This window comes from Anolis carolinensis, chromosome 6, assembly GCF_035594765.1.
Source record: "Anolis carolinensis isolate JA03-04 chromosome 6, rAnoCar3.1.pri, whole genome shotgun sequence".
In the NCBI taxonomy this organism is placed as follows: Eukaryota; Metazoa; Chordata; class Lepidosauria; order Squamata; family Dactyloidae; genus Anolis; species Anolis carolinensis.
In genome coordinates, this window is record NC_085846.1 from 112,150,571 (window position 1) to 112,175,913 (window position 25,343).

The 25,343-nt window shown below is 38.9% G+C and overlaps 1 protein-coding gene across 5 annotated transcripts in view; it reads right to left on the bottom strand.

Annotated features, from left to right (window-relative positions):
* Window positions 1-1,974: 1,974 nt before the first annotated feature.
* Window positions 1,975-25,343, bottom strand: part of LOC100560187 (sodium channel protein type 5 subunit alpha) — a 37,905-nt gene continuing 14,536 nt past the window's right edge. For 2 of the 5 annotated variants that reach the window (XM_062957816.1, XM_062957820.1), the window contains 14 exons: window positions 24,707-24,919; window positions 23,074-23,427; window positions 20,557-21,009; window positions 18,949-19,083; window positions 18,553-18,673; window positions 16,949-17,103; window positions 15,169-15,342; window positions 13,656-13,778; window positions 11,728-12,015; window positions 8,917-8,970; window positions 8,164-8,301; window positions 6,716-6,820; window positions 5,605-5,875; window positions 1,975-4,064 (listed from right to left, as the gene is read on the bottom strand). In XM_062957816.1, coding sequence (XP_062813886.1) covers window positions 2,845-4,064; window positions 5,605-5,875; window positions 6,716-6,820; window positions 8,164-8,301; window positions 8,917-8,970; window positions 11,728-12,015; window positions 13,656-13,778; window positions 15,169-15,342; window positions 16,949-17,103; window positions 18,553-18,673; window positions 18,949-19,083; window positions 20,557-21,009; window positions 23,074-23,427; window positions 24,707-24,919 — 3,804 coding nt within the window. In that variant the 3' untranslated portion in view covers window positions 1,975-2,844. The remainder of the gene's footprint in view (window positions 4,065-5,604; window positions 5,876-6,715; window positions 6,821-8,163; window positions 8,302-8,916; window positions 8,971-11,727; window positions 12,016-13,655; window positions 13,779-15,168; window positions 15,343-16,948; window positions 17,104-18,552; window positions 18,674-18,948; window positions 19,084-20,556; window positions 21,010-23,073; window positions 23,428-24,706; window positions 24,920-25,343) is intronic. The other 3 variants (XM_062957818.1, XM_062957817.1, XM_062957819.1) reach the window with 3 other exon arrangements.

Genomic DNA, 25,343 nt, shown 5'->3' on the forward strand with positions numbered 1-25,343 from the left:
TTAAGATAAAGGTTTCCGCTTAACATTAAGTCTAGTTGTGTCCGACTCTGGAGGTTGGGGCTCATCTCCATTTGTAAGCCGAAGAGCCAGCGTTGTCCATAGACACCTCCAAGGTCATGTGGGTGGCAGGACTGTATAGAGTACTGTTACCTTCCCACAGAAGCAGTACCTATTGATCTACTTACATTTGCATGTTTTCGGACTGCTAGGTTGGCAGAAACTGGGGCTAACAGCGGGAGCTCATCCCGCTCTATGGATTAGAACCACCGACCTTTCAGTCAGCATGTTCAGCAGCTCGGCGGTTTAACCGGTTGCACCACCAGAGGCTCAGGATGTTAGAGACAGCTAAATCTGTTCCCATGAAAATCTGCCAGAGTTTGCTCCTGAGAGGAATGTGTGCGAGTGTGAGTCTTTTCCTAGGTCAGAGTGACTGCAGCTGTACCAAGAGAGTGTAAAAGAGAGACAGACTTGCTTTTCCCAGTGGCTTCGAGATAAACAGTAAAGAACCAGGTGTACTAGGAGTGATGTCATAAGAGGGGATTGAGGCTTTTTAGTGAGCTCCAAGTGGACCACTCTTTGTGAGAACAATGTTGCATTTCAAGTGGGAACAACTCTTAAGTTCTGTGGCGTTGCTTCAAGTGTTCGAGTTTCTGGATTTAAATTCTCATTCATACCTTCATGATTTTGGTCTTTTGTTCTCAAGTTCTGAATATAACTTTGATCAAGTGTATGGCGTTTGCCTTGTTTCACTGTATTGACTCCAAATGAAGTTTCAAGTTTTTGAATTCCTGTGTTTTGATTCAGGAACCTGATTGTCACCTATACGCAGCAACTTTGAAGTTTCTGAATTTGTTTTTTGGATTTTTTTATTGTTCTTCTTCTTATCTTTGACAGATGGCCATCCATCCTCTGCTTAAAAGCCGGCAGAGAGTTCCATTGCTGAACAGCTCTCACATTAGGAAGAACTTCCTCACTGTGAGTGCTGTTCAGCAGTGGAACTCTCTGCCCCGGAGTGTGGTGGAGGCTCCTTCTTTGGAGGCATTTAAGCAGAGGCTGGATGGCTGTCAGGGGTGCTTTGAATGAGATTTTCCTGCTTCTTGGCAGAATGGGGTTGGACTGGATGGCCCATGAGATCTCTTCCAACTCTACAATTCTATGATTCTATAATTTTGCTTATCCCAGTTTAAATCCTCTAATGTGTATTCCTACACAGGTTTGTAATTAAGATCAATGCCTTGATTCCAATCTTTGCAATTAATTTGAGCAACAAAATACCACCAGACATAATGGTGGCCACTAGCTTAGATTTGTGTTGGGTTTTATTATTTTTTGAATTGTATTATTTTTTAAAATTGTATATTATTTTTTAAAGAATTTACTGCATTTATATGTGCAGCAATCACTGTTCATAAGGTCACCCATTGGGTCAGGCTGCAGACTTCCTGTGGCCAATTTCTGTTACATTACACTCCAATTTGGATATCAATAGATGCAGTCAGAATGACCTCTGATGAGATAATGATGGATGCTTTTCCGCTGAAATTACTCAAAGATATCAACTCCTGTTCTCTGAATTCCTGTCTTTCTTGTCTACTAAGGAATCAACCAAGTTAAGTCTTATAATATGAGCCTCAAAGATGGCTAATGCATCTCACCAATGCTGTTCCAACTGACCTGAATGAGCTAGTATGTAATAGTTATTGAGATACCAAATTTGGATCCTTTGGTTCTGGATAACATTTGCCCAGTATCAAATCTACCATCACTTTGCAAAGTCTTCAAGTACATGCCTTAGCAGTTCAAGCCTATGTTGTGGAGCTCTTATTTAAATGATACTCTTATGAATTATATTCTTAGGGTGTGAAAAATACTCTGATTATGAAGATCAGTCCTCATTTAAAAAATAAAACAGTTTGTATTTTTAATCAGGTGTTTAACTAAGTGTTTCCAGTTACTATTTATGCAATAAAGATCTGGAATATTAATCGGTCTGTTTATTATTCATAGCAATGGCAAGTAACATGGTGACAATCATGTATACACGTCATGGTAATTCTGAGTATGGTTGTCATATTTCCAGTAGAAGGTGTCATATCAGCAAATCATGCAATAGCTACATTGTAAGCTCCTTGGATCATTGATGATCAGTTTTTGTTTTATCACAAAAAAATTCCATGAATATAAACAATATAATAATAATATTGCATTGACATATAGACAGCTTTCCATTTAGTTCTATTTGTCCTGTATCTTTCCAAATTAATAAATTATAACTTTCTATACCATACTGTAACACAGTGATAAAGAAGTTGGCCTCCCTGCTACCCCAACTTAATCTATAACTGTTTGGAATTGTATCAAAATAAATTCATTTAAATGCATACCCTTTGTGGGCTAAAGAAATCATTCATAGCAAATTGGGCCTAACAAATAATTACTTGTGGGGTCCAACTAGATAAATCTGCTAGCAATCATTTAGCTGCACAACCCCCGTGCCATGCTATCTAGGCTGTTCCAGTGACTGAGCCCTTTATTTCCTGGAGTCTCGTTCAATGGTGATCATCTATTTAGCCACAAACCCATTTTGCTACATCAAGAGGAGAACTGCTCCATCCTCACCTTGATGGGTTTCTGGATCTAAGAGATGGTCCTGATACAAAGTCACAATGACCTTTCCCAGGTCTTTCTTATTCATGCAGGCCAAAGAATGAGCAATATGTTCAAAAATGGTAAATGTCTACGATCTCGAAGCTACAGTCTGCTCAGATTCTTTTGCAGGCTGCGATAGCTTTTGTTTAGTGTCTGTTTTAATGTAATTTTAAGGTGTCTTTGAGAAAGGAATATCTACATGTTAGATTCCTTATCCTTCCTTGGAGACAGATGTCCATCTCTAGGTTCTTCATGTTTAAGAGCCTTGGATGTTTCCCCTTCGGCACCATCACCCAGGGTTCCAGTAACACTATGGTAGGATGGAGGGATGGATTCTAAGGATGGTGTTCGGGTTTTGTCAGGGCTGGTGATATAGTTTTCATTCATGAGATGTGCAATGAGGCCTTCTTTTTCCGGAGCATCTTCTTCGAGGATGTCTCCGTCACTGGTTTTTTGACGGTGTAAGAATGAGGCCTGCTTCATGGACCGTTGAAGCAAGTGACTCCGAAAGGCCCTTTGGAGGGTAACGGCAGCCATCTCCTCATATTTCCTTTGGAGAGTGGTGTTGATGGGCTCATAAGATGACTTGGATGGGTTGGCTGCCATGAATTTTTCCTCCATTTGAACCTTAAGGGTATCCATCTCTCCGGAGTCTCCAAGCACCCTTTTGGTGAAAGCAAAGAGGATATCCAAGCAATGGATCCTGTCCCCGCTCACCATTGGGAGATCCATTGTTATGAGCTCAAGTTTGTTTGGTTTAGGTATACGCAGGGGGGCTGCCAGAGTATTTGCAAAGTCAGACAGTTTTGCATATGGGATGAACTGAGTGGCAAGGGGGTCAAACTTTTCCCACACTTCATAAAACATTTCAAAGTCATCGTCGCCTAAAGGTTCAGTGCTCTCTTCGGTGGCAACGTTGAAATTCTCCAAAATAACTGCAATGTACATGTTCACAACGATGAGAAAGGTTATAATGATGTACGTGACAAAGAACATGATGCCTAAGGCAGGGTTCCCACAGTCCCCCCTTTGTGAAACGGGGTTTGGGTCACAAAAGGGAGGCCCAGTGTTCAAAATTGGGCTGAGAAGTTCAGCCCAGCCAGCGGACGTCGTGATTTGGAAAAGGCAGAGCATGCTGTTCCCAAAGGTCTTGAAGTTGAACATGTCGTCAATCCCAACTTCCATTTTGACATGTGCAAAGTTGGCCATGCCAAAAATGGCATAGATGAACATAACTAGGAAAAGCAGGAGACCAATGTTGAACAGAGCCGGGAGGGACATCATCAAAGCAAAAAGGAGCGTGCGGATTCCTCTCGCAGAGCGGATGAGCCTCAGGATTCGTCCTATCCTCACCAAACGGATCACCCGGAAAAGAGTAGGTGAGAAAGAAACCACAATGCCAGAAAGCACACTACCTAAAGAGGAGAAATCGGTGATTAAAATCCAGAATTTGATCATGAGAACGGGTGGTTCTTCAAGAGATTATGTTTCAGGCTAACCTTTCATTGCTGAAATTAAATAAGTTTTCTCTTTCTCTTTCATTTTCCATTGCAGTGCCATGTTGTGGTTAACATTAGATATTACTCCTACCCGACTTTTGGACCATGTTTTCATGCCTAGCCCCATGTGAGCCACCCCAAGTCCCCGTGGGGAGATGGTGGTGGGGTATAAAGTATTATTATTATTATTATTATTATTATTATTATTATTATTATTATTATTATTATTATTAAACTTTCCCTCTAAAAAATTATATAGTGATTAGTAGGCTAGCCAAATGCAAGCATTTTAGTCTTATTTCTTAAAGTTTCTTTTAAGTGATTTCATTCAGGACATCTAGACACATCATACATATATTAATTGATGACATCTGGAGATTGTTGGAATTCAACCCCACACTGCTCAAGTCTGCAGTCCTCAATAAGGAACAGCAGTCAGTTTTAGTATAGGCTAAGGGAAATCCCTTCTCCCCTGTCTCCTGAATGACAGTTGGATGTATCTAATTTATTCTCTCCTCTCTCAATAACTCTTTGAAACACTAGAAGAGATGGAGTTATAGAGTACCTAGGACCCAGTTTTTTTACTATGAAGAAATGTAGATGTTTTTTTTGTAAATAAACCTTATGTAATTATAAAGACAGAACTCTGCATGTTTGCCTCCTAAGCTCTAAATTCTTTACAGCCACATGGCACTTCACGCTCTGCTTGCTGTGAGCTGAATGCTCAACCATAAGTATCCTGTTTGCTTATTTTTAGATGATCTGCTCTATTTTTATTTGGGTACTTTTCTATAACATAACCAGACAATTCTAACAGAGATAACCCACATAGGCACAGCATCCAGACTCTGTTAAGTCCAAATTCTTTAATTTACTGTCACAAACACTAGAAAGGCTCCACGCTGTATTGCCTGGTCTTCAATGTTAGATGTTTGCCAACATATTTCATACATTTATGTCAATCCCGTATCAATGCCAGAACAACTGGTTGCAATGCAGAGTTGCCAAAGAGATACAGTAGAGTCTCACTTATCCAACACTCGCTTATCCAACGTTCTGGATTATCCAACACATTTTTGTAGGCAATGTTTTCAGTACAACATGATATTTTGGTACTAAATTTGTAAATACAATAATTACTACATAGCATTACCATGAATTGAACTACTTTTTCTGTCAAATTTGTTGTATAGCATGATGTTTTGTTGCTTAATTTGTAAAATCATAACCTAATTTGATGTTTAATAAGCTTTTCCTTAATCCCTCCTTATTATCCAACATATTCACTTATCCAACATTTTGCTGGCCCGTTTATGTTGGATAAGTGAGACTCTACTGTACTGTGATGGAGTTTATTTATTTCAATGGGACAGGTTTAGGTAAGTGCTTAAAAAGAAAGTTTGATGTGCTTGCCCAAAATTAGACAAAAGGACATTGTTGTCCTGGTAATACTTACCAACAATTGACATGATCACAACAACCAGGTCAAAAATGTTCCATCCATTGGTGAAATAATAGTATCTCAGAGCCACAAGCTTCATGACACACTCTGCTGTGAAGATTGTGATAAAGAGGACATTGATTTTGCTAAGAACGTATGTCTTCTCTGCAGATTGTTCATCTGCTTCCACCATCATAGTGACCATGTTAAGGCAGATGAGGACCATGATGCTGATATCAAATGCTTGGTGGGTTGCAATGTCAAAAATGAATCCTTGGTATTTGTTCTGGAGAAGGAAAGGTTGAAATGGCATTCAGGATCTGATGCAAAACTAAATTACAATGATAAACTACATTTAATCATTTATTCATTGGAATTTATGTCACAAGTACCACTGGTGGGATCACAAACCTTCAAAGGTAGTGGAAAATGAGCACATAAAAATACTGTGGGACTTTCGAATCCAGACTGACAAAGTTTTGGAACACAACACACCAGACCTCACAGTTGTGGAAATGAAAAAGGTTTGGATTATTGATGTTGCCATACCAGGTGACAGTCAGATTGATGAAAAACAACAGGAAAAACTCAGCCGTTATCAGAACCGCAAGATCGAACTGCAAAGGCTCTGGCACAAACCAGTACAGGTGGTGATTGGCACACTGGATGCCGTGTCAAAAGATCTCAGCCGGCATTTGGAAACAATAAACATTGACAAAATTATGATCTGTCAGCTGCAAAAGGCCTTCTGTATGCATCATCCGAAAATACATCACACAGTCCTAAACACTTGGGAAGTGTTTGACTTGTGATTTTGTGATACAAATCCAACATATATCTCTCGTTTGCTGTGTCATACTATGTCTTTATGTCAATAAAGAACGGGCTTTAACAGGGAGCAAACATTCAGGACCTTTTACCTGTGAAGAACCTTTGCATAATGATAGTAATTTCAGGGCCTTGTTGAGATCTTATGCCAAATCAGGAGACATTGGCCTGAAAAGTCTTCTGAAGGGAAAAATATTTCAACCTGTCCGAATTTTTTTCAGGCTATGGGCCTGTCCCTATTAATTTTTTTATAGCATGGTTCTCTTGTATGGAGAAACTGCAAGAGAATGTTACTCACCAATGGTCTTGGGATGGGTTTCTGAGGCTTCTTGGATCCCAGTTTTTTCATGGCATTATAGTACTTTTTCTGTTCTTCTGTCATGAAGATGTCTTCTCCACCAAAGTACAAAAAGAAAAGACAATTATTATTATTATTGGGGGCTGGGTTTTTATATATATATCACTTCTACACATAGAGAAAGCAATCCCAACTTTAGATAATGCTTCTTATCTTTGGTGTACATGCATTTGGTTTTGCCTTGTTGCATCCAGAACAGAATAGAGATCTTGCTAGAGATACCAAAAGTTCCCTATTGCCCTAGAAAGCTGAAAATTGTGCTGGATTATCACACTAGAGAGGTGTAGATTTGAATCATTTGGCACAAATCAACATCTGTCAATTGCTGCTCCCCAATTTACAAAATAAGCCGCTTTCAAAATCAATGTACACTTTTTAAAAAACATATGTTTTTATGATGTTATCATTCCTATTAAACTATACATGACTGAAAATTAATATCCCAGGAGGAGAACTAAGAAGTCATCTTGGGCCGTTTCAAGCCTTGGGCTACATGATTTACAAATTCCACTTTATGGACCTAGCTCTTTTTATATATATATATATATATATATATATATATATATATATATATATATATAACTTTTTCTTTTTAAAACAATGCATGAAACTGTTCTCACCCAGATGATTCTTCAAATCAAACCCCATATATTGTTTCCTTTATATGAGTCTCATTGCAGTCTCCCATACTGCTATGTCCCAATCCATATGTGCTCTGGGTTGCTGGGAGTTTTCCAGGTTGTATGGTCATGTTCCAGAAATAATCAAGGCCACCTAACACTTCCCAGCAAAGGATTCCCTCAGGCAGGAAGCAGCCAGGTTTGAATCTGCAAGGCCATTAAATGCTATTCAAGGTGGCCAATTGCAACATTCACACTTGCCTCAAACAGACAAGAGTTCTTTCTCCCAACCTGGAACATTATTCCACAGATATATAAACCCCACTTGCCTAGTTTCCAACAGACCTCATAACCTCTGAGGATGCCTGCCATAGATGTGGGCAAAACGTCAGGAGAGAATGCTTCTGGAACACAGACGTACAACCTGGAAAACTCACAGCAATCCAGTGATCCTGGCCATGAAAGCCTTTGACAACACATGAGTGCTCTGTCAATTTTATCCATTTTCCAAAGTGAGAAAACAGCATTTAGGTGACTCTGTTTTAACAGCCAGAGAAAATGAACCTTGGGGAGAAGTGAATAAGATATATATATATATATATATAAAATCACTTCTTCGTAAGTAACAGTGTCCACCAAATTAAAGGCTCTGGGTACCGCAAAAGCTCACATAATCTTTCAGCAACAAAGGCTTGTCCAATATACGATATCACTCTGTTTTGATCTTCAGTGGAGATAGGAAGACAGAAAAACTTTCTGGACACTTATCTTTTTCTTCTGCTGATTAAAATTGTCAATGATGACACCAACAAAAAGGTTCAGAGTGAAGAAAGATCCAAAAATAATAAATATCACAAAATAGAGGTACATATATTTGTTAGATTCCCATTGGGGCTGCCGTTCAGTCTGCAGAATTGAAAAACACATTGAGAGATGGATGAAACATCAAATAGCAGGAGCCAGGGGAAAGAAATGGAAAACAAACATTATTTGAACACTATGTTTGAGTCTGAATGGACTAGTGCAGACAGCCACTGAGTTACAGACATCTGACCTACATATGACTCATAGTTAAGAACAAGGGTGAGACAACAGGAAATGAGAGAAATCTTCCCCTCGGAAGGGAAATTAACTCCTGAAAAGTTATTATCTTGGGGAAAGGGAGTATCTACTGTAGCTTTATCCTCACTCCTTTTTTCCACAGCAAACCAAATTTTCCAAAATCCAATTCTCACAGGAATAGAAAGGGAGGTGAAATCTTCTAAACAAGGGCACAGACAGCAAAACTAACACCACAGGATTGTTAACCCTACCCCATGCTATCCAAACATACATATATGGATGGAGCTATACTTTAAAAGTGTATCCGTTCTGACTTCGAACAAATGTAACTTAAAAATAAACCTATCGAACCTATCTTGTTTGTAACTTGGGGATCGCCTGCTTGTACTATTGTACGATTATATCAATCAAAATGCTCATTAGAATCAACCTTAAGAGAAGAGTGAAACTGTAACTTACATCTACAGAATCTACTGCAGCATACATGATGTCCATCCAACCTTTGAATGTTGCCTATAAGAAAAAGACTGTAAGGTATGTTTGTGAAAGGTATGCCGACAGGAATACAGAATGAAGGCAAGAACATGGCAAAAGAGTTAGATGAATTCTTTATATCAGTGGTTTCCAATCTTTTTTTGACCAGGGACCACTTTAACCAGGGACCATTCTCCAACGTTAGTACCAAAAGGATTACAAAACAGTTTTTGGTCAACTATAGATTCAGCCTGGCTTTTTGGAATGCTGATTCAGAACATTGCATTGGATAGATCACATCAGCTCTAGTTTCTACAGGACATATGCCATCCAGTAGTCCCCATCTGCTCACCCACAGAAATTTATATTTAATAATCTAGAGCTGATGTGGTCTATCCAATGCAATTTTCTGAATTAGCACCCCAAATAACCCCAGGAAGAGGCCTAAAAATGAAGACATCAAGGAGCCCCCACTTCCAGCCGCCTCATGGAACAGCTCAGGAGAAGGGACAAGGAGGAGAAGCAACAGTCAGGAGGCTGTTGCGCTTTTCATGGGTAGTCAACCTCTCCCCTCCTGACATCCCTATTACCTCGACACTATAAGAGGGTTTTGCGAGACCAGTCACTCTCATTGTAATGGTACAGTATTGTAATTCTTAGGGACCACTGGTGGTCCATGGAGCACAGGTTGGGAACCACTGCTTTATATTAACTCAGAATACATCAGATGAATAACTACATATATATCATTGCCAGTATCCTGAAAATACAGACCAGAAGCTTGCTTAGGGCATTTAGTACTAGCATTGCAGGGGAGGACAATATTCAGTAGCAGAGTTCATGCTTTTCCTATAGAGATTTCTAGTTTTAATACAGGGTGACACCTTTATCCAAAGACTCACCTTGGGCCCCCTCTACACTACTATATAATGCAGTTTGAAATTGTATTATAGGGTCAGAGTAGAGTACTTTAATACAGTTTAACTGCTTTGAGCTGCATGTAAATTTACACTGATCACATGACAATGTGGATGGGGCCTTTGGATAAGCTGGATAATAAGAGAAAGGGTGTATCATTATTGGAAGAAAAGAATGAGAATCTACCAAATAAAGACATTATACTTTTTCACAAACGCAAGGATGGAGCTAGTCAAAACATGGAAAACATTAGGGAATATATTGATACAGGTGTTGTATATTGGCCAGTTCAGTCTGTGTCTGTTCCCACTATGCGGCCTGAGTCTGATGTTCATGAAGGGAATAGTACTCCTATTGATGGGCTTGGGCTGGAGTTAAGTGTTGATGAGAGGCCTGAACAGCTGGAATTAAGTGTAGATGAGCAAGGTTCAGATTAGAGGCTTAAGCCAGGGGAGGTGAACCTTTCACCGAGTTCTTCAGAGCAACAGTCTGGTAGTGATTCAGAGGTTGTTTTTCCAGCTGGCAGCAATAGGAAAACCTTGAACTGAAGGCAGTTTTACAATAAATATAGGGAAGACTATCAGAAAGTCAAGCACTCTGCTCATTTACAACAGAGGAGAGATAGCAATCAGCTAGCTGCTGGGAAAGGAAAAAATAATGTGTTTCTCACAATCTGGGATTTTGGAGAAGACTTTTATTGATTGATGCAGCCTTTGGTTTCTAATTGAGGGAACTTTGCTTTACCTCCTCGGTCTTGTTTCCAAGTGCCCCATATTTCCAGGGAATTTTCCAGTTCCAGTTCGCCTTTGGGATTTTACTGTTTACTTTCTGAATTACTTTGTCCAAGTTTTGCCTATGGTTTTGTGTTGCTGTGTTTCCTGATTTTTCATGCCTTGCTCCATGGAAGTTCTACAGTTTGATGGATTGGATTTAAGCTGAAACCCTAAAGACATTCTTATATAGTGTCTAATTTTTGGATTGTACTTTTTACTATTTTTATTGCTTTGCTTTTATATATTCTACAGTAAACTGTCTGCTGATTTTACCAATTTGGTGTGCTATTTGCAGTCAAAGGGATTTCTGCCTTGGAGTGTGACAACAGTATTGGTCAAATAGAATACAAGACATAGATTTATCTAAAAAATTACATTAGAAAGAGGGGAAATAAAAGAGAATTTGTTTGGGTATATGGAAACCAGGTGTAGCACTTGCTGACTGGAAGATTGGTGGTTCAAATCTATGGGATGGGGTGAGCTCCCACTGTTATCCCCAGCTTCTGCCTACCTAGCAGTTCAAAAACATGCGAATGTGAGTAGATCAATAGGTACCGCTCCGGTGGGAAGGTAACTGCGCTCCATGCAGGCATGCCGGCCACATGACCTAGGTGGCATCTATGGACAACGGCAGCTCTTCGGCTTAGAAATTGAAATGAGCACTACCCCCAGAGCCAGACTCAATTAGACTTAATGTCAAGGGGAAATCTTTACTTTTTAAAATGGAAACCATTCATCAGCTATATATGCCAAAACCATAGCAAATTTTAACTGATTTATATCAAGTAAGAATTGGGATAAATGACATGGGGAATATGTGACTCTTAAACAATAAAAGGGGATAATTTATGAGTAAAAGGGTTGACAGGAAGATTATTAGTAAGAGGGTTTGCTACAACTCCCATGAATCCATCACACTGTGCCATGGTAGTTAAAGTGGTGACAAACTGTACTAATTCTACAGTGTAGATAAACCCTAGGATAGCTATTTTTAGCTATCTGCCAACAGTATAGGTTTTTTAGATAATGAAACAGTGACAATGAAAAGGAAAAAAGGAGGTCACAGAATGGAAAAATAGAAGTGCCTTATCTTTCTAAAACCTACCACTTGTAGAAGAGACAGATAACCAGACCCAACATTGTCAAAATTCACTTTAACTGTTGTCCAGTACAACCTTTGTTGTCGAGTATTATTTACTTTTCTGCAATCGGCCATTGTTTTAATCAGTGCATCGTTTATGGTGGAATTGGCTTCAGTCATGTTAATGCATTTCCCAAACTTTCCGGCAAAGAGGCTGACGCCCACAATGCTGAAGATGAGCCAGAAAATGAGGCAGACGAGAAGGACGTTCATAATGGAAGGGATGGCTCCAAGCAAGGCATTGACCACCACCTTGGAGAGATTAGAAAATATAGGGGTTGGAAGAGAAAGGGAATGAAATACAACAGGGAAAGAAAGGCAACAGCAACAGAGAGCGAGCAAAGGCACAGTTATAAGACTTGTCAGGCAGGGAAAGCTAAAAGTCTTGGAAAGTTACAACTCCTGGGATACCATAGCATTGAGCCATAGCTGTTAAAGTGAAGTCAAACTGTATTAATTAAACAGGGAGGATGCACCCTTAGTCAAGTCCTATGCAAGTCCAACTGATTTCAGTGGATTGCATTAGTTCAGTGATGGGCAAGCTTTTGCACTTGGTGTGTCAAAATTCGCCAAAAAACCTAGCATGACTTGGGTGGTGTGTCACTCTGAGAAAAAAAAAAACCCATAATTTCGCAATATGTATAGTTTAAATAACAAAAATGTATACGTGTAATATATAACTGTATTTAATAAATCAAAAACTATTTACTACCATTATTTCCATGTATAACAATCTATGGTACTTCTTGCAGTTTAAGCTTCACAAAGTTTACACACTGATTTCTCTCTATTCTAGTTTCAATATAGTCATGAATAATGAATAATATAATAATAATATAATATAATAGTAATAATATGATAATATACTACAATAATAGAATAATAATAGAATGAATGCTATAATAATAATATAATGTAAAAATATAATATAATATAATGATATAAAATACAGTAGAGTCTCACTTATCCAACGTAAACGGGCCGGCAGGACGTTGGATAAGCAAATATGTTGGATAATAAGGAGAGATTAAGGAAAAGCCTATTAAACATCAAATTAGGTTAGGATTTTACAAATTAAGCACCAAAACATCATGTTACACAACAAATTTGACAGAAAAAGTAGTTCAATACGCAGTAATGCTATGTAGTAATTACTGTATTTACGAATTTAGCACCAAAATATCACGATGTATTGAAAACATTGACTACAAAAATGTGTTGGATAATCCAGAACGTTGGATAAGCGAGTGTTGGATAAGTGAGACTCTACTGTATATTAATAGGATAATATAATAATAGGATATAATAATAATATGTATATATATATATATATATATAAAAATGTACTGTTCATTTGTAGGACGGAGTAAACAATAAAACAACTGGATGAAATGACACCAAGTTTGGCCACAAAACACTTAACAACCCAAGAGGTGACCACCACGTGTCAGCAAAATTGGCTAGACGTGTCAGTGCTGACACGCATGTCATAGGTTTGCCATCACTGCATTAGTTTATCATGTAAATGCATCCTGAATCTTCACATCCCAATGCAGACAGATCCCATACCACTGATGATGCCATACTCTTTACTTGAGATTTCTATGACTCTCATACTGGGAGAAAGGTACAATATAAACTAAATAAATTTATTAAGTAAATAGTAAAAGCCTTCCTAACATCCTGAACCTGTCCAGTCTTCTTGGACTCATGAACAGATGGACAAACAGACAGACAGATACTGCTTTACCTTCTGGAATCACTGCTCCTGTCCCCAAACATTATTTATGACACCCCACCATCCTCATCCTAGAAACTTTCAAAAGGACCATCTTATAAATCAATATCCTATGATATGGCTGATGCTCAATGCTGGCTTGCATTTATCTTACCCTCATCCCTTCAAATCGTGACAAAGCTCTTAATGGCCTTAAAGCTCTCAGGGTCCGGAGAGATTTCATGGCACCGATCTCAGATTTCCCAGCCAGACTGGCTACGAGTGAGACTAAAGAGACCTGGAGAAAGAACGGAAAAAAGTAAATATATAAGTTCACATAATTAAATGATTGCATATCACTCCCCTTCCTTTCACACAATATACCATCAGTTGGTCTGATGTCAGTAAGGCAATCGATCTGAATCAAACTATTTTGAACAGGATTCGGCACTTTGGATATTTCCTGAACTAAAACTCAAAGCTGGTCCAAATACAACTGAAATAGAAAAGACCAAATTGCAAGACTCATAAAAAATTTATTTCTTAAATGAACACAACTTGATTTGGTCAATTGGTTAACTTCACAGAGATTAACAATGACGTGAGATTATGAAATAGTTTGCACATTTGTATTTTTTTAGCAGTTGAAAATGTTTTTGAACAAAGTTTGTTGCATTAATTTTTCAATGATGGTGCCATTCACCTGCATTAGAATTTATTGCCCCTTAAGAAATATAGTCCATTAGAAAAGTTACTTATAAGTTACACATAACAAAGCTCAGGGAAAGCTTTTCTGTAGTTTAACGTGTGGATGGAAAATGGGAAACACATAAAACCTGAGCAAGAAGTAATGAAGACAACTGACCCAAATAGAGACGCTGCTTTCCAAATAAAAGTACACTTCATCAGCAGGATTGTGAATATAATTCATGGCAATTCACAAGAGTTCCAGCATGAGTAAGAGGTTTAGCATTTCAAATGTTTCGTACGTGCGTCTGCAGAGAAACTAGCTCTGGACACCTGGCCGGCTAAATGCTGATTACGAATGTACAGAATCACGTTTTACATTTCAAGTCAGAAATGTACCTTCTGGAGAAAATGTGCTTTGTTTAGTAAGCATTGCAACCTGGAAAAAACATCTTTTTCCAGACCAAGAAGATTACAGTCACAAGACATGATGGAAAACCATGTTGCAACAGTGATCCAACTGCTATCTTAAAGTTATGAGGCTTAGGAAGAGTCGATATAATCATGTGCTGAAGCCATTCATAATTGAGAAGTTGCAGAATAAAGCTCCTGAATCAAGAACATTATCATACTTTTGCTCAGTTATGGATGGGCTTAGCAAGGCATTGTATTCATTTTTCTCAAAAGACACTTTCTAAACTCTGTTTTTCATAGCCAATAATATTGGTCCATTTAAGTCAATTGCAGTCAACTTGGATTGGAAGTATCTTGCAAGAGCTCTGTTGTCTACCACCTTTAACATTTTTATCTTATAATGTTTAGATAATTGGGACCTTGTGGTTTAGTTATCCCATACTGAGTCACTGATACATAGCCTCTTCCCATGTTTTCTAGATAAGGTAGCCCCATACCTCTACAGAGGAAAGAAGGTTTGTCTGACAATTCACTTATGGTGCCTTAGAAGCTGATGAAACCAATTCCACTGAGGTCATCATACTTACATCTACTATTAGGAAATCCAGCCAGCACCAGGCATTTGTGAAATATTTATGGAATCCATAGGCCACCCATTTCAGCAGCATCTCCAAGATAAAGATATAGGTGAAGATTTTGTCAGCATATTCCAACATCATTTTAATTCTTGGTTTCTCAGTCAAGTAAATATCTTCAAATGCCTTTTTTTTAAAAAAAAGATAAATTGGGTCATTATCAACCAGAACAACCAGAAAATTATCTAATCTTTATTAAGCCTTTTGTGCATTTTGTCCCATTGTTATTTTATTCCAGAGTGTCTTGATTGGGGAATGGCACTGAACTGCTAGCAGAAAATCTCTGCTGCTCCACTGAAATCAAGGTCTGGTCTATAGTATTCCTGTTTCAAACCAGTCCCAAATTCTGCAGAGCTTTTCAGATGCTCCAAACCAGAGCTGTGGCACTGGTGGGAGTCCAGACTGTTCAGTCAATCCAAAGCCAGTCCGGCCCCACTAGATGGTCACCTTTATCAGACCTCTTGTTTCTGTTGCTGCAGAAGCAGGTCAAGGAGCTCCCAAGCCTTCGAAATGCTTAGCACTGAAGTGTGAAGAATGTGGCAATAGGGTTAGATACTTTGAGTGACCTGAAGCATCCTTCTTCTCTGTCTACCTATCCTGATCCTTCTGTGATGGAAACAGTTACACTTCGAGATATTTCCATGCCTTTTCTTCTTTCCATCAGTCATCTCTCAACTACCCAAGGTGTAATTAAGTTATATCAGCAGCCCAGTAACTCATCTACCTTCGAATTGAGTTCCTGAAATAAAGCTCAGTTCCTTTGTCCAAACCATTGTTGTACTTGCTTCTTAAATCAAGATCTCTAACTGCTGGATGCATTCAAACACAGAGAGCTTCTGGCCATACTGGGCAACTTTCATGACCAAGGAAAAGAAAGGAGATCAGTAAAGGTGACCAGAGATGGCCAGGAGCCCTCCAGAGCTCTATGGCTGGCTGCTGTGGTAATAGAAACAACATGGCATCAAACCATCTCCTTATAGCTGGAAAAGAGGGGTAGTTATTGTGTAGACAGTAAACTGATTTGAATTAGAGTCTGTCTCTGGGGTTTGCATGAACCCCAGAGAGAGGGGCTGTTCCAGAATTTCACCAAACTGCCCTAAATACTCCTATTACTGAACTCCTTTTAACTTGAATTACGAACCCAAAGTCAATCCCTGGATATAATTTGAACATCCAGGAGCAACTTCTGGATAACCACAAAGTAAAAGGTTGGTATTGACAGGCCCCAAGATATGGAGCAATGGATTCAAACTACAGGAAAGGAAATTCCTAAACATTAGGAAGAAGAACATCCTGATGGTAAAAGCTGTTTGAAAGTGGAATATGCTTCTGCCTCAGAGTCTGGTGGAGACTCCTTCTGGATAGCCATCTGCCAGAAGTGCTTTGATTATGTCCTCTTGCATAGCAGAATGGTGTTGAACTATATGGTCCTTAGGATCTCTTCTCTATGAACTCTATTATTCTCTGATTTGCATAAGTGCAAATGCTGTTCTTTTATATTGTGGTTATAAAATATGCAGATTACATCAATTTACATTAAAATATGAATTCAACCAATCCCTACCCCAATTAATGCAGATCACACCCCCAGCTCACAATTTTCTATACAGTGAAATATGCTCCCTCTGTTTGCTCACATTTTTCATTACTGGAACACAAAAACAATTTAGAAATATAATTTTTGTTGCTGCTTTTCTGTTCTACATTGTAATGCTTCTGAATCATAACATACCAGAGCTCCACTACTGAGCAGAATCATGAATACAATGAAGCTCTCGAACCAGTTGTGCTCTACAATTTGGTAACACGTCTTTCTTAGATTCCAACACATTCTGCCTGGAAACTTTGTGGTATTGACTGAACACCAAGGATAATGACGAGTAAATCCTAAAAGAGGCACAAAGGAAATAGTGCACATTATTGAAAACTAGAAAGTTCAGAGTACAAGTGCATCTCCACTGTGAATTAATGCAGTTTGACACCACTTAATTTCTATGGCTCAGTGCTATGAAATCATGGGAGGTGCAGTTTGCATCTGCACTATTTTGCAGAGAAGGCAAAATAAGATCTTGTAAAACTGCAACTCCCATTATTCCTTAGCACTAATACATGAAAGTTAAATTGGTGTCAGATTGCATGGGGCAGGGTGTTATCAGTATGCTGATGGCTCCCAAATATTCATGCCTTCCAAAACAGCTTCAGCTAAAGATAGTGTGCCTCATCTGAACAAATGCCAGGAGGAGGTAAAGGGCTGGATGAGGAAAAACAAATGGAAATGGAATCCAGACAGAAAAGAGGTGCTTGCCATCGAGAGTCCTAATCTAGTGGGGAGGTATGTTAGATGAGGTTACACTCCCCCTGAAAGACTCTGTTAGCAACTTTGTGCATGGACTCCTAGATCCATCTCTCCAAACATCAGCTCAGGTCAAGCTTCAACTGATACACCAGCTGAGCCCCTTCCTAGATTTGGAGGGCCTTAAGATGGTAGTGCATGTGCTGGTAACCTCAAGCTTGGTCTTCTGCAATGCGCTAAACATTGGGCTACCCTTGTACCAAGTTCAGAAACTCCAGCTGGTTCAAAATATGGAAACCAGATTGGTTACCGGCACATCTAGGAGTGAGCATATCACCCCTATCCTAAAATCACTCCACTGGCTGCCAATTAGTTTCAGGCAAAGTACAAAGTGTTTGTTTTGACCTTTAAAGCCTACATGGCTTGGATCTAGATTACCTAAAGGATTACCCTCACTTACGATCTGCCCTAAACACTTAGGTCTTCTGGAGGGCGTCTGTCCCAACCAGTCAGAACCCAATTAACAACTACCACCCAGAGGACTTTTTCATCGGATGCCCCAACACTGTGGAATTACCTGCCAGAAGAACTCAACAGCTAAATGAGCTGTCAGAATTTGAACACCATGTAAACACCTATCTCTTCCGACAGGCCTACCCAAACAGTCTTTAAGCATGAATTTTAAATGTGTGCCCTTTGTTTAATCTCTTTTTTTGTGTGTATTTTAATATGTGTTTCATAGAAATATATTTTAATATGTAGCCTTTATAGGAATACGTTTTAATATGTGTATCTGCAGTGTTTTAATTATTCTGTATTCTGCCTCGAGCCATGATGAGAGGCAAGTAAGATATAAAAGTATTATTATTAATAATAATACTGCAATGTAGATGTACACAACATTTTATGTTAGATGATACACACTTCACTATTAGAAAGCAGAAGGGTACTTCTGAGGAAATGTAGGGCAGCCTTTTTTACTGGCAGTCATGATACCAAAATAATGCAACCTGGCCAATAATAAATACAATATAGTGCCTTACTCTCTGGGAAACAATTATCAGGCTCCTTTGAATCTTCAGCTAATTCAGGGATGTTCTTCAAGAATTCATCGGGATCAGGTATGTCTATAGTGCTGCCTTCGGAACAGCTGGTGACATCAGCCTTTAAAAGAAAACATGCTATTTCTTAAATGTGAGAGAACACCTCTCTATAAATCTCTAACATGACTCCATAGTCAACCTCTGGTAGACAAGCAAGTAGAATCAAAACAAGAAGAACTAGAAATCATATTGTGTGGGTTTTTTAAATATTGTTTTCCCATCTGGAGATGCGCAGAATTTTGTGAACAGAATCTGGAGTTATCCTGAATTTTGTGAACAGAATATATTTAATTGGGATGTTAATGTTATTTTATTTTATCAGAGCATGACATTTACCTCTTTTAATTTCGATGATGATGATCCAGCTTTCCACTGTATACTTAACTCTCCAGGAGAACTGGTTTCAGAGGCCCGGCTCCAGGCATCGGAGTTCTTCATTCGCTCTCCTCTCAGTCGCAGCTGGTTTTCCTGCTAAAAGTAAGTCATACCAGTTGGCACTCAAGAGCATTTCCTTTGAATGACACTTTTTTAACCACTGAGATTTAAAAACTCTTGAAGCTAAAGGGAGGAGAGGAATTATATGTGTATGTTATGACTTAAAGCAGTTAGTAAAAACTGCAGTGGGTGGATTCTAGTTAGCACAATAGCAGCAATGAAAGGAGAATTTAACCCTTTCCCTACGGGGCATTTTCTTTATGATCCCCTGTACCAAACTGTACGCAGATTGAAATATTCAGATATTCATAAGATAGAGAAATATCTCCCTGTAGAATGATCATCTTTACTCGGGAATAATTATCCAGAGAAAGTACACATGAAATACAGTGGCCTCCATCAACACATAGTCATTTATGGAGGGACCTGTTGCCAAGATTGTCATTTTAAATATGTAGTTTGTAATGTGCAAATGGATTTTTATGTATTCTCATTACTTTGACACTGCTTTTATGAATTTGATTGTATTTTATTGTAGACTTTTATTATCTGTAATCTAGGATTTTTTAATCCTGTATAATCCTATTACAGAATCATAGAGTTGGAAGAGACCGCGTGGGCCATCCAGTCCAACCCCATTCTGCCAAGAAACAGGAAAATCACATTCAAAGCACCCCCAAGCTTCTGTTTAAAAGCTTTCAAAGAAGAAGCCTCCATGACACTCCAGGGCAGAGAGTTCCACTGCTGAACAGCTCTTCTCACAGTGAGGAAGTTCTTCCTAATGTTCAGGTGGAATCTCCTTTCCTACAGTTTGAAGCCATTGTTCCGCATCCTAGTCTTGAGGGCACCAGAAAACAAGCTTGCTCCCTCCACCCTATCAAAATCCCCATTACCTCCTCACCCACTACATTTGCCCACTCTGCCTTTTAATGGTCAGTAATAGTACCCCATGTGATTCTGGTAACAAGTGTTAACCTATTAGATGTAGCACCATGAGTATGAGGTTATGACAAAAATGCCATGGATACTGGATGTGGAAGATTGAAAGGCAGTGCCGGGAAATGGGGATCATTTGGGAGATGACAAATTTAATAAAATGACATTGAAGGGTACAGAGAACCAACTGCTCACTGTTTTAAGTTTTTGTCAAATATGTTGTGTTGTTGTTTTGGGCTTGTCCCTGTTGTGAGCCACCCCAAGTCCTTTCGGGGAGATGGGGCGGGATATAAAAATAAAGTTGTTTATTATTATTATTATTATTATTATTATTATTATTATTATTATTATTATTATTATTATTGAAGAAAAAAAGAAATACATACTTATGGTGGAACCTCAACCAACTTTCTTTAGCTGTCACCTTCCATCCCTTGTTCTGTCATATTCTAATGTGACAAAACTGGGATAGAATATCAAGAACAGATTTGGATACTATCGTTGCCTTCTTTGATGCATACATTTGTTGATCTTTCTTTAGACATGAACTATGATCTCAGGATAGTTTCATACCTGTTTGGTAGGATCTGTCTCTATGACCGTATCTTGCTTATCCGCAGCATCTTCAGAACCGTCACTGTCTGACTCCCCATGGGCAATGGGGACGGAGACAAACACACTGGGATTCCTAATGTAATCATCCAGGATATTATTCATGGAGTACTTTTCTCCCATCTTCTCATTCCCTCCATTACTGTATTTCTCATTGGAATGCAGTCCGTCCTTCGTAAGCTCCAGCCCGTTTTTCTCCGTGTCGCATTTTATTTTCTTTTGGGCTGCTTTTTTCTTGTAGCCAAAGGCTTTGAAACAAAAAGTCAACATCCACTGTTTTGCTCCCTGAAGCCCTCGGTGGATTCGAGCACAGGCGATCTTGAGGTTGTTCGTCTCTCTGTCTTCTTCAGGGAGTTGGGTGAGGTTGTCAGCACTGAAGGAGTTCAGCAGGAGCGCAATGAACAAATTGAGGACCTCAAAGCAAGGGAAGAGCAAAGGTTCACTAAAATGCCCAGCCCTAGCATCAAAAATTATTATATTATTATTATTATTATTATTATTATTATTATTTATTACTGAGATGCAAATTTACAAGGTCTTGAGCCCTCTCTGCCAATGAGTGTGGGTGCTTCACCAAGCCACAATTCCCATGATTATATCGCATTGAACTATGGCATTTTCAGTACTATCAAGTTGTGTTCATTCTGCAGTATATATCACGTTTCAAACTCAAGGCCTGCGGGCTGAATCAAACCCACCGTGTCATTTTATATGGCTCTCCAGATGCTAAACTCCAGATCTTGTATTCCTCATTATTAGACATCATGACTAGACCTGATGGGAATTGTGATATAGTAATATTTGAAGGCTGCCTTTTGTTATGTTTAGTCAAGGTGCTGGGGTTTAGATTTAGATACAAGGCTTGTGGATCTGAGGTCTGATGGTAACATGTCCTTTAACATTTCCCCAACCTCAGAACCACAAGTGCCATTGGGGTTGCAATTCCCATAATCCCTAGTCCATACGGAGGATAATCCAAAATGATGGGACTTGTCATTCGATAACATCTGGGGACCCAAACTAGGTAAAAGCTAAAGAGCACTGACCACTATGTAAAAAATGTGGTTGGCCCACTATATCCACGGATTTTACTTCTGTGGATTCAATGGCCTTTGAAGGCAACAATAAAGCCTCAATGAAAATGGGTTTGACACCCCTAGTGTAGATGAACCTCCAGATCAGGGTTTCTCAACCTGGGAGTTGGGACCCCTGGGGGGGTCACAAGGGGGTGCCAGAGGGATCACCAAAGACCACCAGAAAACACCTATTTCTGATGGTCTTAGGAACCCCTTTGGCAGAGAAGGCTGAAGATCTCCCCGCCTGTTTGGCCCAATTCTATTGGTGCGGTTCAAGGGGCTCTTTGATTGTAGGTGAACTATAAATCCCATCAACGACAACTCCCAAATGTCAACGTCTGTTTTCCCCAAACTCCACCAGTGTTCAAATTTGTGCATATTGAGTATTCATGCCAAGTTTGGTCCAGATCCATCATTGTTTGAGTCCACAGTGCTCTCTGGATTGAGGCACTGACTACCAAACCCTTCTAGTAGTTTATGTTGGTCATGGGAGTTCTGTGTGCCAAGTTTGGTTCAATTCCATCATTGGTGGAGTTCGGAATGCTCTTTAATTGTAGGTGAACTATGGATGTAGGTGAACTACAACTCCAAAACTCAAAGTCAATGCCCACCAAACCTTCTAATAGTTTCTGTTGGTCATGCGAGTTCTATGTGCCAAATTTGGTTCAATTCCATCATTAGTGGAGTTCGGAATGTTCTTTAATTTTAGGTGAACTATAAATCCCAGCAACTACAACTCCCAAATGACAAACTCCCCCCCCCCCCCACCCAAACCAACCAATATTCAAATTTGGCCATATTGGATATTTGTACCAAATTTGGTCCGGTGAATGAAAATCCATCCTGCATATCAGATATTTACATTACGATTCATAACAGTAGCAAAATTACAGTTATGAAGTAGCAATGAAAATAATGTTATGGTTGAGGGTCACCACAATATGAGGAACTGTATTAAGGGCTGTGTCATTAGGAAGGTTGAGAAACACTGCTCTAGACACTGTGGTCCATCCACTAGTAACTTTCCTATTAGATTATTTAATGTACTCTACAAGGAACTTCCCTTCAAAATAGTCAACAAACTACAAGTAAAGCAAAATCAGCAGTTTATCAGAGCACCAATGTCCAACAACCTAAATGGCTTGCCATCTTAATGCATCAAGAAATTTTGTTTTCCTTGTTGTGTGCCTTCAAATTATTTCTTGCTTATGAAGATCATAAAGCAAAGCTAGCATGTGGTTTTCTAGGGGTGAGAATATGTGATTCACCCAAGGCCATCATTAGACAAGGAGAGCATAGAAAGTATATCACAATTCATGTATTGTCAGAAACACATTTACAATTAACCAAACAGAAACATCTCAATGGTGGCAAAAACACTTTAAAATATCTGAAAACTCACCACCAGGTTTCCGATCACCATCACCGAGAGGAAAACGAAGAGGCACAAGGGTGGCTCTGCCACCACCATGCAACCCCACATGGTCTCAATCCATTCTCCGCACAGAATCCGGAAAATAACCAGGAAGGAGTGGAAAAAGTCCTCCATATGCCATCGTGGTTTGCACGTGGAAGTGATATTGCAGCGACCTAACCTATAGCTGTTGCCGAAGAGCTGCATCCCGAAAACAGCAAAGATGAAGACGATGAGGGCCAAAACCAAGGTGAGGTTGCTCAAGGCATTGATGGAATTCAAAATGATTTTGATAAGTGTGTTTAAGGTGGGCCAAGACTTGGCCAATTTGAAGACACGCAGCTGTTAGGGAAGAAAGCCGCATAGTATTAGAAAACAGACATGGTCAAGCTGTACAGACTGACCAGTAAAATTTGCCAGCTTATGTATTCAGTTCAATGCAATTATATGAGCCTACTCTGATCTTATAATGGAGTTTGAAACTGCAGTGTGCATGGAGCCTATGGCTGGATCTACATTGCCATATAATGCAGTTCAATGCCGTTAAGCTATGTTATATGGGTGACTCTGACCATACAATGCAGTTTCAAACTGCAGTATATGGTGGCATAGGTCCAGCTTATGATTGCAGGAAGAAAGGTAAAAAAGATAAAAGCAAGATTGTAGATTATGCTCTATTGTTGTACTGCAATATATTGTAAAAACGCAATTAAAACATCACCATATGTATTCTCTATTAAGATATTCTGAAAGAATGCATATGGTGGTGGAGCAGTGCTGATGTTTTAATTGCATTATTAATTGCATTTGAAACTGCATTATATGGTCAGAGTAGATCCATATAATGTAGCTTAACTTCATTGAACTGCATTGTATGGCAATGCAAATCCAGCTATAGGTTACATGTACACTGTCATATAATGCAGTTTCAAGCTCCATTATAAGATCAGAGTAGACTCATATAATGCAGTTTAATTGCATTGAACTGCATCATATGAATCTATTCTGACCATATAATGCAATTTCAAATTGCATTATATGACAGTGTAGATGGGGCCAAAGATTTGAACAAAACACTTCCCTATCAATCCTCCTACATATCCATTTACCTCTACATTGTTTGCTTTTCAACAACAATAACCGTGTTAATAGTGGTGTGATATGTATCTTATCCTGTTTGTTTTTACAGTAGAGTCTCGCTAATCCAACCTTTGCTTATCCAACATCTGTATTATCCAACGCTGTCTCCCTTTTATTAGTCAGTGTTTTTGTAGTCAGTGTTTTCAATACATTGAGATGTTTTGGTGCTATAAATACAGATTACTACATAACGTTACTGTGTATTGGACTGCATTTTCTGTCGATTTGTTGTAAAACATGATGTTTTGGTGCTTAATTTGTAAAATCATAACGTAATTTGACATTTAATAGGTTTTTCCTTAATCCCTCCTTATTATCCAACATTTTCACTTATCCAACGTTCTTCCGGCCTGTTTATTTTGGATAAGTGAGACTCTATTGTAATTATGTTTTAGGTATATTTTAAACTGGGTTTCACTTTCTCAAGAGTTCTATGTTGCCATGAAAAAATTAAATAGACCAAAAGGAGTTAATGTATTACCAGCCGCAAGGTACGTAAAACGGTGAAGGTGCCTTTCTTTCCGCCTCTTTTTCCCTTGTCTGCTTTTTGGGGTTCGCTGGGAATGCTCAGTTCAATGATGCTGATAAAAACAACAATACTATCAAAGATATTTGAACTCTGCTGAAAATAGTAATAGGGGTCCATTGCAATAATTTTCAGGATCACTTCTGCAGTGAAAATTCCTGTGAAAATCTATAAAACAGAAATAGCACAGTCAAATTCAAGGTTCCACACTATTCCCTCCTTAAGTTAAAACTAGGCTCAGATCCTCTGACAAACAGGCTGAGAAATGCACTGTAAATATGATTTCTGCACCAAAAACAAGTTTCTCCTGAAGAAAGGAGCATTATCTGCACAGAAAACAACTTTTCTGTACAGAAAATACTGTTTTATGTGCAGGAAACTGGCTTTCTGCCCAAGAAATGAAATTATCTGCACAAAGAAATTTGCATGTTTGTATGATTTTGCATTGAATAATACCAAACTGCAAATATTATCCTCTATATAAGTTCAATTCTTTAAACTCAAGAAAATTGGGTTTTTAAAAAAAAATTCAAATACAGTAGAGTCTCACTTATCCAAGCCTCGCTTATCCAAGCTATTTTTGTAGTCAATG